Consider the following 14,202-nt stretch of genomic DNA (forward strand, 5'->3'; position numbering starts at 1 on the left):
ATCTCCCTCGCTGAGAAAGCATTACTTGCAGCCCATCCTGATGCTGCTTCAACTGTGCAGATGATGGCCAATGGTGGCCAATGCCTATGCGTAGTAAAAACGCGTTCAAGTGACTCCGTCAGTGAAAATAATAAATGTCAAAACAAAACAGTCAGTCATGCACTGCCTCCCGAAAATAATATTAAGTACAGATGTTCAATACATTTATTCTGTCGCCACTAACTGTTCATTATTTAAAAACATCAACAATATTCATAAATAAAACACTAAGAAATAAATAGTCTCAGTTATCTAAAACTCACATGGACTCCGCATTAGAAAGAGACACATAAACACTGTACCATCTCTCTGCAGGCTTTCCCACTTCGCAGCTCGGAGGTCAGCGTGTTTGGCTAATAAGCAAAGGACAGTGGTTCGCTTCCCGATAATGCGAGTGATTTCCCTTCGATAGGAGGACTGAAAGAGGGTGCGCTTAGTCTGGTGATACCAACCGACGAGCTACTTGAGCGATAAGTAGCGGCTTCAAGGTCTAGAAAGTAGACAGCGGCCGAAAAATTAGTGTGTAGTCCCCCAAGGCCCTCCATATCGCATCCATATGATGCAATTGGCTGAGGATGACACGGCGGTCGATCGGTGCCAATTAGTGCATCTGTGGCAAGAACAGGGAGTTTTATTTTGGTCTCCTAGGAAAGGTTGTCAATTCAAACATTCTTTCACGGAGTCATATTTGTCAAGAAAACGCAATTTCAGTTTCTGCGTAAATCCAACTTCAGATAGCGTAGATCATCGGAAGACAGTCTTACTGCATCTTTGTATAGTAGGGATGATAACTTTACCTGTATTTACAGGTCCTATTTTGTTTGCAGTCGATTTTGGTGCTACGGCATATGATCTTCAGGCCAGGTGATCATGTGAATGCCGTGTAACTGTCGTCACACATCTCAACCAGGGTACATCTTGTTGATGTGCTGTCGTTGTTCACACCATTACCGGAAAAAAATTCAGTATAGCGGACATCGATCCTGTGTACCCTGTATGAAATGTATAACGGCGGTTACCCAGCGTCCTCGTGATGACCTGGCATAGACGGGCCTGAAGACGGTGTCATGTAACACCGAACTCGACTGCAAATAAAATAAGACCTGTAAATACAGTAGAAGTGTCATCACTACTACATAAAGGTAACGATTTCAATTTACATACTTATTTAGCGCTAAAATTCATCTCCTGCTGGAGATGCAGAGAACGTTAGGAGTAAATACAGGAACAAATCGCCACATGCTGTTTTTTCTCTTTCTTTTTTAGTAGATTTGCTCTGCCAACGAGAGCATCTTCTGATAGCTTTGCATGCAATGCATTATGCAGTGTAGCACTTATTCTGCAGCCGGCCGGGGTGGTCGAGCGGTTCTGGGCGTTACAGTCTGGAACCGCGCGACCACTACGGTCGCAGGTTCGAATACTGCCTCGGGCATGGATGTGTGTGATGTCCTTAGGTTAGTTAGGTTTAAGTAGTTCTAAGCTCTAGGGGACTGATGACCTCAGAAGTTAAGTCCCATAGTGCTCAGAGCCATTTGAACTTATTCTGCAGAGGTAGTCTTTCGAACTTTAGGACGACGTCGTGTAGTAGGGAACCACGGTTAAATTCTATTTCTCATGCTGACTCCTATCGGCTTCAAGCGTAAATATAATACCCACAAGTAAAAACTTCTTCCCTTTTTCCAGAAATACAGGCATATTAGCTTTCTAGTTTATCTTCTTTCATTCGGAAGAAATAGTCAACTAACTTTTTTTTGCGTTGCCTAGATGTTCAGAGAAGGGGCGAAGATTATTTAATAAGGACACATATACAGCAATTACATTTAACATAACGTTATTTGATTTAATGATAATAATTTATGCTCAAAAATATTTTATTAGAAAAATAATAAAATTATAAAAAAATTCATTAAATGTAATAACAGCGGGTTAGTGACTATGTATGTACATCATATAGCAGTGTTTGTCTCATTAAGTAAAATAATAACAATAACATAATCACAGTGACAACAACTCTTATAAAATATGAAACAATTAAACAATAACAACATCTGAAAAATAATATTAACAACAAAACACTTACAAATACAAGACGAGGAACAGTTCAGTCTAAGGGTTATTTGATATGAAAAACGTGCATTAACAACGTGCTTCTACACTCGGACTGCAAATAGCGTCCCAGTAGGCAAAGAGAGCTACAAGTTGGGAGCATAATGCTAAGTGATGAGGTATCGCAATGCTTTGCATTGCAAGCGGCGTACGAGAATCTAAACTAGAGAATAAGACTTTGGTTTGATTCGAGAAGGTTCTACGTCCATTGCTGACAGATCTTTCAGCAAAAGAATGCAGGCGCGCGTGATTTTCTTCAGTCGCAAGGGGGTGACAAACACAGCGATGCCCTAGGCCAAGTAGCACCAAGCTCTCAATGGTGGCCTTCATGGTTGGCGTAAGACTGGCAACCTGTTTCCAGTTATGGGCCGGGGCAGTGCTTAGTAGTGACTGAGGACTCGCATACTGCGGCCATAGCCGCTCCCGTATCCTCCCCCATAGCCGCCAGCGACGCCATAACCGCCATCCTCGATGCCTCCGCCCTCGTTGCTTGTCTCGTGCACGCTGAAACAGAAAGAACGATGTGCTGGCTTAAGAATTTGAAAGATTGCACCTGACAGTGGACAGAGAGAGAATTGACAATGCAATGCTCACGAGACGTCGCAGAGCGTCTGAGAAAGTCGAGTGGTGTTCGTGTAAGAGATCGTACGCATATTAAGTAATGCGCGACCTGAAAGCACATGAATGCCGCTAAATACAGTTGTATTTCCTGAAGAAGCGGGTTAAGAAGAAAATTCAGGTCCAAGGGACGAGGGGAGGTTAATATCCATAACAGCATTATACAGCGCGTTCCATAAATATTGTGACTAACTTAAAGGGGCTGTAGAGGGTGTCTTGAGGAACAAATCTAAGATAGGAACCCGTATCCTACATAGCGTCGAAGTTATAGGTTCCGACAACTGCCACGAGACCACACCCTCGGTAGCAGTCTCGCAATATTGTTTGTTGGTCAATGATCACGATTGATTGCCACCATCGCCAGTGGAGAAGATGGAGCTAGCTCCTGTGTAGAAAGACCTTGTCTCCTATGAATGCGATGCTTCGATGCCTCGGTGGATTACGATTTTGGCCACGGGTTTCCATTCACTGTTTACTTTTCTCCAGGAGCCCTTTAAAATCTCAATGTTTTTCGGTATATACTAGAAAAATAAACTGCATATGGAAACCCGTGTCCAAAACCGTCATCCACCGAGGAAGCAAAGCATCGCGTTCATAAGAGACAAGGCCTGTCTACGCAGCTCTATCTTCTCCACTGGCGATCGTGACAACCAGTCGCGATCATTGACCAAGAAACGGCATTGCGAGACATTCCGCCTACAGTCTGCCAGCGTACAGAGTCACGTTTGCTGCACAAAGGCTTGCCTACTGGCAGGCGCCAGTGTCTATAACATCGACATTCTGCAGCGTCGTTGGATGTCGTTCCTGGACACAGGTCATCACCCTCGAATTGTATCTCAAGACACCCTCTGCAATCCATCGAAGTTTGTTGTAACATTTTTGGGGCACTCTGTAGAATCGGTGAGTTGGCTGTGCGCAGTCACAAGTTGACCATGAGGTCAAGTGTCGTAATGAGACTAAGTAGGGTTTTAATGGCAACCAGAGCCGTGGTTACAGAAACATTAGGTCACTCTGCATTCATGATACAGCAGTCGAATTGACTGTGACAGTGTTAAAATAGAAAAATTTTGAACAAAGATATTGAGTCTACTAGCAACAATTTAAAATGACTTGGAACGGCTATCGCAATAAACATGGTTCCAGGCTGCAAATTTTTTAATTCAGCAACCTAAATAGTTTAATTTCCTGTGAGAATAATAATAATATGAGGCAAGTAGAAGACTTCTGTAAGGACAAGACACATAATCTTATTGAGGTTAAGACTACATTCCTAACTATCTGGTAATTTAAAGATAGTTTGTTCATGTCAGTAGGAGGTGCCTGACCTTACACAGTGCATATAAAGCGTTCTTCATATAAAAATGAGACGTTCGCAGGAAGTTAACACATCCTGGAATCGTACTGGATGTAACTGATGCACAATCTGAGTTCCGAATAAGTACATGACAAAGTTATATAGGTTTTATCACATTCATGATGCATTTTAGAACCATCTCAGGGTATCGTACAGTAATAGACCTGGAAAGACATCTAAAGATGCATTTTCTAAGGTCGACCTGGTCTTGGAGCATTTTTATTTAAATAATTAAAACACAAACTGTGACTAGTTGTTACTCTTTAAGCGACTTTTTAATACTGTCAGTTTATGAAAAATTATTGTTGTACAAGTTGCCAGACTAAGGTAATAAACTAATCATAAACTAATCAAGTGTCAGTGTAGGGGCCAGGCCGATTTATGATTCCTGAAGAGCGGCAGCAGGCTTTTGAGTAGTTTCTGGGGCAGAAGTCTGGATGACTGATCTGGCCTTGCAACAATATTTAACAAAGCCTTGGTATGTTGGTATTGCCGCATGGATGAAAGCAAGGGGAAATCACAGGAGGAAGGACATACGGCTGTACTGCATGGTTTAATGATGATGGAAGCACTTGCTATGTATCTATATACATAATTTGACGTTGATACCTACATCAGAATATTTTATCATCTGGAGATGGCAGTAGCCAAAACCGGTAATAGTGGAGTGTAAAAGTTTATGTGATCCAGACGGATCTGTAAAATAAAGTGCCACAATATGATCAGGCACTCATTTTCAGGCTTAAGTGAGAGATGATGGAATCATCTTGAATAAAAAAAATTTGCAGTGTAAAACGGTCCTACATTCGGATTTCCGGGTGGGGGCTACACAGGGGACGTTGCAGGAAGTACTGCAGTAACAAGAAGAGAAGTTTCTGAAGATGAGTAATATTAAGTGCAATATAATTTTAAGCGTTAGGAAGTCTTCTCTGAAAGTATTGGACTGGAATGTGGAATGTACTGTTATATGGAACTGAACATGGACTATAAAGAGTAAATACAGGACATGAATAGATTTTGAGGTGATGTCCTGAAAATTTGTTGAGCAGTTCTGATAACTAATGAACAGATAAAGAACTGAATCGGAGAGAAAAAAAATTTATAGCACTACTTGACTAAAAGAAGAGACCGATTGACAGGGCACATCCTTAGCCGTTAAGAACTGGTCAATTTGGTAGTGTAGCGAAGTGTTAACAATCATGTTAATAAGTTCTTGTTCTAGTCGCAAGTCTGTCTGGATATCCCGTATGTAGGTATATTCTTTACTATATGAAGACGTGGAACAGAATTGTAGACATCTACATATATACTCCCAAAGGCACCTTACAATGTGTGGCGGAGCGTTCTTTGCGTACTACTGTAACTTCTCCCCTTTCCTGTTCCAGTAGCGAATCGTCTGCGGGAAATAATTAACGGTAAACCTCAGTGTGGGCTCGAACCTCTAATTTTACCTTCATGATCTTTTCGAGAGATGTACGCAGGAGAAGCGATATAATGACTGACTCTTCTAGGAACAAACACTCTCGAAATCTTAACAGTAAGTCACACCACAATACACAATGCCTTCGTTGTAACATCTGCCAATGCAGTTGGCTGAATATCTCCGCGACACATTCGCGCTTACTAAATGCAACTGTAACGAAACGCGCTGCTCTTCTTTGGATCTTTCTTTATCAGTCTTATCTGATATGGATCCCAGACTGTATGGACTGCACTTTTTGAGTTCTCCCATGGAAACTCAGTCTGGCATAATCTTATTTGCGATTAGCTTTCTGTTGTCGGTCCACTTTCAATCGTTTCATACGCACATAACTAGATATTTAACGGATGTGAGTGCTTCCAGAGATTGTTCTGCAAGACTTTCTGCAAGACAAAATTCACAGAGTTCCAGAGTCCATTACACACTCGCGTAATATCAGGTTACAGCAGATGCTCACACACTTCTACAACAGCTAGACTGATGCGTTTCAACAGGTCTGGCGTGAAGTGTTCAAACCACGGAGTTCAACAGTCAGTCAACGATGAGGTTAGTGGAAACGCATCAAAAAATCAGCTTCAGAACTTACAGGCTCTCCTGCGTACTGCATACTGGTACATATGAGATGTTAGAACAGCTTTTATTACAGTTCCACTGACTGTAGTAAGGCAAGTGTGACAAATGAGAGTAGAAACAATAATTTGCTTTAGTCTGTAGCAGCATTTTTATTTAGCATACTGGCTACCAGTTTCGGCACGAGATCAGGCCATCCTACGATCAAAAAATCTCCGTAGATAGTTAAAATAGTTCTTTAAGAAATATTTACTTTTTTTCCTCTTTGATATTAAGTGGGTGGTATAGATTGCATCATTTAAATATAGACAGCTCCATACCTCCTGGCTCATAGAGGTCAATGTTCCTTCCCGAGTAGGTGTATCAATACTAAGAACGTAAATGCTACAAGATGTTCGAAATTCTGATAAAAGCAGGGGTAAGCAATAGGGAAAGACGGATAATGTACAATATATACAAGAACCAAGAGTGAACAATAAGACTGGAACATCAAGAACGACGTGCTCTGGTTAAAAGGGGAATAAGACTGGCATGTAGTCTTTCGCATCTACTGTTCAACCTACACATCGAAAAAGTAATGATCGACATAAAAGAAAGGTTCAAGAGAGGAATTAAAATTCAGAGTGAAAGGATATCAATGATAGGATTCGCTGATGATATTGCTATCGTCAGTGAAAGTTATCTGTTAAATGGAATGAATGTTCTAACGAGAACAGAATATGGATTGAGAGAAAATCGAAGAAAGATGAAATGATGAGAAGTAGCAGAAACGTGGAGAGCGACAAATTTAACATCGCGATTGGTGACCGTGAAGATGATGAAAAGGAAATCTGCTACCTAGGGAGTAGAACAACCTATGACGGACGGAGCAAGGAGAACATCAAAAGCAGACTAGCACTGCTAAAAAGGGCATTCCTGGCGAAGAGGAGTCTACTAGTATCAAACAAGGCTTTAATTCTCGACAGAAATTTCTGAGAATATACGTTGAGAGCACAGAACTGTATAGTAGTGAACCACGGACTGTGTGTAAACTGGAACAGTAGAGAATTGAAACGTTCGAGATTTGGTGGTACAGAAGACTGCTGAAAATTAGGTGGACTGATGTTGTTGTTGTTGTTGTTGTTGTTGTTGTGGTCTTCAGTCCAGAGACTGGTTTGATGCAGCTCTCCATGCTACTCTATCCTGTGCAAGCTTCTTCATCTCCCAGTACCTACTGCAACCTACATCCTTCTGTATCTGTTTAGTGTATTCATCTCTTGGTCTCCCTCTACGTTTTTTACCCTCCACGCTGCCCTCCAATACTAAATTGGTGATCCCTTGATGCCTTAGAAAATGCCGTACCAACCGATTCCTTCTTCTAGTCAAGTTGTGCCACAAATTTCTCTTCTCTCCAATTCTATTCAATACCTCCCCGTTAGTTATGTGATCTACCCATCTAATCTTCAGCATTCATCTGTAGCACCACATTTCGAAAGCTTCTTTTCTCTTCTTGTCTAAACTATTTATCGTCCACGTTTCACTTACATACATGGCCACACTCCATACAGATACTTTCAAAAACGACTTCCTGACACTTAAATTTGTACTCGATGTTAACAAATTTTTCTTTTTCAGAAACGCTTTCCTTGCCATTGCCAGTCTACATTTTATACCCTCTCTACTTCGACCATCATCAGTTATTTTGCTCCCCAAATAGCAAAACTCCTTTACTACTTTAAGCGTCTCATTTACTAATCTAATTCCCTCAGCATCACCCGATTTAATTAGACTACAGCCCATTTTTCTCGTTTTTCTTTCGTTGATGTTCATCTTATATCCTCCTTTCAAGACGCTGTCCATTCCGTTCAACTGCTCTTCCAAGTCCTTTGCCGTCTCTGACAGAATTACAATGTCATCGGCGAACCTTAAAGTTTTTATTTCTTCTCCATGGATTTTAATTCCTACTCCGAATTTTTCTTTTGTTTCCTTTGCTGCTTGCTCAATATACAGATTGAATAACATCGGGGATAGGCTACAACCCTGTCTCACTCCCTTCCCAATCACTGCTTCCCATGCCCCTCGGCACTTATAACTGCCATCTGGTTTCTGTACAAATTGTAAATAGCCTTTAGGTCCCTGTATTTTACCCCTGCCACCTTCAGAATTTGAAAGAGTCAACATTGTCAAAAGCTTTCTCTAAGTCTACAAATGCTAGATACGTAGGTTTGCCTTTCTGTAATTTATTTTCTAAGATAAGTCGTAGGGTCAGTACTGCCTCACGTGTTCCAACATTTCTACGGAATCCAAACTGATCATCCCCGAGATCAGCTTCTACCGGTTTTTCCATTTGTCTGTAAAGAATTCGTGTTGGTATTGTGCAGCCGTGTCTTATTAAGCCCTGGTAAGGTAAGGAATGAAACATGTTCTCCGCGGAATCAGTGAGGAAAGTAATGTATCGAAAACACTGACAAGAAGAAGGGAACAGGATGATAGGACATCTTACATCTTAAAACATCGGAGAATAACTTCCATGGTACTAGAGGGAGCTATAGAGGGTAAAAACTGTAGAGGAAGACAAACATTGTAATACATCGAGCAAATAATTGAAGACGTGGACCGCAATTGCTACTCTGAAATGAAGAGGCTAGCACAGGCGAGCAAGCCGTGGCGGCCAGCATCAAACCAGTCAGAAGACTGGTGACCCAAAAAAAAAAAAAATACTAAAAGTAAAGGTCAGTGCCGTGATTTAAATAGCTCCAAACTGCCCCCAGAAGTGGTAAGTGTGTCCCCTAGTTGCAGAGTATTTTTATTAAAATAGAATTGCATTGTAAAAGATATCTGAAAAGTGTTCGTAGTAGATGTGATGATATGTGGGCCGCCTCACCTGTACCCCTGCGAGGGCGCGGCTACGCCCGACCTGTGCCCAGCGAAGTGTAGGCCTCCGCCCCCGTAGCCGCCCCCGCCCAGGTGGTTGCCGTCGACCAACGAGGACAGCCCAGCCGCGTAGCCGCCGCCGTGCCCGCCCCCCAGGCTGTGGCGGATGCCGTGCGCCGTCAGCTCCGTCGTGATGCCGCTCGACGCACCGTCTCCGTAGCCGCCCCCGTAGCCGCCTCCGAAGCCGCCCCCGGACGAGCCCAGCCCCGAGTCCCCGTGGTACTCCACAGAGGAGGCGCCGCTGCCACCGCCGTAGTCAGATGAGTCACCCGAGTGGTAGCCTTCCGAAATTCCAGAGGAACCTGCAACCGAACGAGAAAAACTCTGAGAAGCGTCCGCGTAGGAAAGAACATCCTACCTTGTATTTATTTCTACCAAACCCAGACAGTCCAATGCCTATAGACACGCTTGTATAGACATACGTTCCATTGGTAAGCAAACTTCGCCTCAATACATATGCTTACCACTATGAAAAATGCTCCTATCATAGCACAAAAAAGGGCAAATGCGTCCTAGGCAGAGTTAGGAATGTAAAAGAAGGGAACTATCTTTTCGGCTTAACGGGAAGCTTCAAAGACTTTTATATCAAAATATTTTGACAGGTATATTCCCTTCATTTACTTTATAGTATTAGTACCTCATGATCATCTATTATAAGGCATTGTGTCAAGTACAGTAACATGATACATGATGTCATGTCGTGAAACATGACAAATGCTATCACGTAACCAACAGGGAATTTGTCATATAGTGCAATATGCCACAAAGTGTCATTAAAGTCGCTCTGGAAAACTTCCTATTACAGATGCACCCCCACTTTCGGATACTTCCTATTTTGGATCCATCCCAAACTCTAGAAGCAAATATATCGGATACTTCCTATTTTGGATCCATCCCAAACTCTAGAAGCAAATATATATGATATACTTGAAAAAAGAGACAGCATTGGTCGTATATTTTTTACTATTGCAAAATCGATTTTCTGTCACTGAGTGACCATCTTCAGTGCTATTTTGTATAACTTAAATTGGGATGCACTGTTGTCACTAAGCTTACGGCAATCACATAGACTGATTAATGTGATGACGATTAAGTTCCTTCAATGCAGATGCACACAAAGCTCGAACTCTTACGAAAATCGGCGAGATGCTGCAAATTATGAGACTAATGAGCAGGAGCACTACATTAGCAGTGTGTTGTATAAGATGAGGAGTTGGGTCTGACGGGTGGCATGCTAGGGTATTCCGTGCGGATGTGACGGCCATTGCCGTAGTGGACAGCGCATCTGCCTCGTAAGCAAGAGACCTGGATTCGAATCTCGGTCCAGCACAAATTTTCACCTTGCCCCATTGATATGAATAATTGCCCCTGGTAGCTAATGTCTTTAATTCCTTTGTGTCTTGACATAAATTTATACGTATTTGTTTATACCCCTCACTACCCATATAAAAGACTGTGGGTTTAGGGGAGAAATGGTCTTCTCGGGTAAAAAATCAGCCACCCCCACGCACAAATAAAAAAAAATTTTAGCGTCTTCCCTGGAACAAATCTACCCCCCCAGAAATTTTATCCCTCCCAGGAAAACCTTTTTAGCAGTTGCATGTGTGCTCTTCAACCATATAACATCGTTTATTGTTTATTATGGGTGGCGAATCTTCTGGATTTTGGGCACAGGTGTGCCAACATCTCGCAACTAAGAGAGCACAATGCGCTGGGGAAGTAGAACTCGTAAAAAGCGCAAATATGTCAACATGTTTTGATTTAAATGTCTCTGAAGCCGCCAGGTAAGCTGGAAAGCTAGTTCCCTTCTTTTACATCCCTAACTCAGACCAGGGCGGATTGGCCTTTTTGTGCTATGATAAGAGCATTTGTTACTCTGGTTCCCAACTTTTACTATACCGCGAAATGTTGCAACAACCATTTAAGTATGAGTATGATTGGCTGAAATAAGCAACAGAACTGCGAAACGAAGTCTGCGCGACAAAAGACTATCAACTTTTCAGTCCTGTACGAAAACTGACGAACTTATGCTTGTTTCGTGCGAAAACAACTTTTCCACAAGATGGGATAGCAGTTTTTGAAGATTTTATGTGCAACTTTAAACCACTATATAGTGGCAAAGGATAAACCTTTCCCAAAAAAACTGAACAACCATTAGTTACATGTATTTGTCTATCTTCTTATAAAATCCGACCTGATTCGCACAAGTTTAAAACATAGAAGAGGTGCGAGTAAAAAACTCACAAAAGACGAGTTTTTGCACATAAATTACAAATGAAGCTAGATTTTGAAAGAAAGTTTTCATTATTATCGTGAGAATGCATTTTTTTCATTTCTCTCCCTCAATTGAAACCGTTTCCACGCAGTCAGTTCACGTAATAGCGTGAAAAACCAGTTGTGACATCGCTACTAAAACTGCTCCACCCACACATCTTATTTTTAATCCACCAAGCTTAAACGAGAAATTAATACCACCACATCTCCGCAAGAAGTGTTCCACCGAGTACCCTGTAAAAATGAACTTTACGTCTCCCTGGGAACTGACAGAGTGCCATGGGCAGAGGACTTGTTCCACTACGAAAGCACTTTTTAAAAAGCGTCAATCACAGGGCAGTTATCTCCCCTACGCTGCCCGTTTCAGCTATTATATTTTAGTATTCGCTTATATTATATTAGTGGTAGCTTGTATCAGTCTTATATCGACCTTAAGCTACTATTTGTTTATCATGAATTTCAGTTATTATAGCTGTAAGCGTACTACAGTAATTTTCTCTGTCACGCTAAACGATAACAGCCAAATAGTTGCAGGATAAAGATTTATTGACATCCTTGACCACGGTTTCAGTATATCTAAATATATTTTCATTAGAAGCAAAAATACAGGTGTAAAATGTTTAACCTTAGGAGATAACAGTGCTATAAAGAGTGAGGGTAATAACTTTATTCCTATTCCATTTTTGGGGAACGTATCATACAAGACAAGGAGACTTCTACTGAAGCAGTGCGGTTTCAGAGTTTCCTTTTCCGTAAACAATAGCTTAAAACAAAGAGTGATTCATACCACTGTGGCACGGGAAGAACTTGGCATCAAATCCGGAGTCTACAAAATTACTTGTAACGACTGCCCCAACTATTACGTTGGACAGACAGGTAGACCCATTAAAGTAAGATATAAAGAACACATGCTAGGTAAAAATGGGGAAAATGTGTACAATTCCACGTTTGCTGAACATCTATTGCTCTTACGACATATGCCACGTAAACTGGATGACGTAGAATTGTAAGAGAGTAAGGGTTACAAACTGGACCTGTCAGAGGAATTAGAAATTGTTAAATATCTATCTCAAAAAGATGGATTTATTCTTAACAAACAAGTGCAGCTTAAAACTTTTTTGGATGGTCTCAAAACTCTTCTTGCTCTAACGTAATATAGTCTGGCCGACTAGAAGCTAGTTTTCTTGTCTGTTAATGCTGGTGAGATGCTCCTTTCCTGTCTTGTTGGGATTTTACGTATGTTTGATGATAGTTGTTCGCGGTTTTCGATGTGTACTGTGGTTTAAATGATTCTGTTATGGTTTTTATTCATGATGACAGATGGTTTCGTTTTTCTACAACATTTTGTTCGTTTTCGTTACTATGTATCCTAGCCTTTAATATGCGCGAGATTCTCGCGCATAACTCTAGTGCCCTCTCTCGTTGGATATGTTCCTTAGCGCAAGCTCCACCTGCTTGACACTAGGACACAGGCAAATTGGTGTTCACATTTTCTATTGTCTGCAGGTGTTTTACATGATTTAGATATGTTTTATTTATTAAGACAGAGGGTTTCAATTAGCACAACCTTTAAAATTTTGATGCGCATGAGTATGTATCCCTGGGTTTTAATATGCGCGAGTGTCTCGCGCATACCACAAATGCCCTCTCTCGGTGAAACTGTCTGCCCTAGTGCTTCCACACCCTCTTCACGCTAGTTCACAGGCTAAGTACTGATAATATGCCGTGTTCGGATCGACCATCTCTCTACAATTACGAGGTGCATTCAAGTTCTAAGGCCTCTGATTTTTTTTCTCCGGACTGGAAAGAGATAGAAACATGAGCATTGTTTTAAAATGAGGCCGCGTTCATTGTCAATACGTCCCAAAGATGGCAGCACCGTACGGCAGATGGAATTTTACCGCCAGCGGCGAGAATGAGAACTGTTTTAAATACTTAACATGGTGACGTTTTCCTTACTTGAACAGCGTCCAATCATTCGTTTTCTGAATTTGCGTGGTGTGAAACCAACTGAAATTCATCGACAGTTGAAGGAGACATGTAGTGATGGAGTTACGGATGTGTCGAAAGTGCGTTCATGGGTGCGACAGTTTAATGAGAGCAGAACATCATGTGACAACAAACCGAAACAACATCGGGCTCGCACAAGCCGCTCTGACGACATGATCGAGAAAGTGGAGATAATTGTTTTGGGGGATTGCCGAATGACTGTTGAACAGATCGCCTCCAGAGTTGGCATTTCTGTGGGTTCTGTGCACACAATCCTGCACGACGACCTGAAAATGCGAAAAGTGTCATCCAGGTGGGTGCCACGAATGCTGACAGACGACCACATGGCTGCCCGTGTGGCATGTTGCCAAGCAATGTTGACGTGCAACAACAGCATGAATGGGACTTTCTTTTCGTCGGTTGTGACACTGGATGAGACGTGGATGCCATTTTTCAATCCAGAAACAAAGCGCCAGTCAGCTCAATGGAAGCACACAGATTCACCGCCACCAAAAAAAGTTCGGGTAACCGCCAGTGCTGAAAAAATGATGGTGTCCATGTTCTGGGACAGCGAGGGCGTAATCCTTACCCATTGCGTTCCAAAGGGCACTACGGTAACAGGTGCATCCTACGAAAATGTTTTGAAGAACAAATTCCTTCCTGCACTGCAACAAAAACGTCCGGGAAGGGCTGCGCGTGTGCTGTTTCACCAAGACAACGAACCCGCACATCGAGCTAAGTTACGCAACAGTTTCTTCGTGATAACTTTGAAGTGATTCCTCATGCCTCCTGATCACCTGACCTGGCTCCTAGTGACTTTTGGCTTTTTCCAACAATGAAAGACATTCTCCATGGCCGC

The 14,202-nt window shown here is 42.0% G+C and overlaps 1 protein-coding gene across 1 annotated transcript in view; it reads right to left on the minus strand.

The window, feature by feature from the left end:
- Window positions 1-1,968: 1,968 nt before the first annotated feature.
- LOC124613200 (glycine-rich protein DOT1-like) overlaps window positions 1,969-14,202 on the minus strand; it is a 59,891-nt gene continuing 47,657 nt past the window's right edge. The window contains exons 5-6 of the mRNA XM_047141862.1: window positions 9,031-9,382; window positions 1,969-2,649 (exon numbers count right to left, since the gene is read on the minus strand). Of these exons, the coding sequence (XP_046997818.1) occupies window positions 2,526-2,649; window positions 9,031-9,382 (476 nt within the window). The 3' untranslated portion in view covers window positions 1,969-2,525. The remainder of the gene's footprint in view (window positions 2,650-9,030; window positions 9,383-14,202) is intronic.

The sequence above is a fragment of the Schistocerca americana genome, chromosome 4 (assembly GCF_021461395.2).
Source record: "Schistocerca americana isolate TAMUIC-IGC-003095 chromosome 4, iqSchAmer2.1, whole genome shotgun sequence".
NCBI lineage: Eukaryota > Metazoa > Arthropoda > Insecta > Orthoptera > Acrididae > Schistocerca > Schistocerca americana.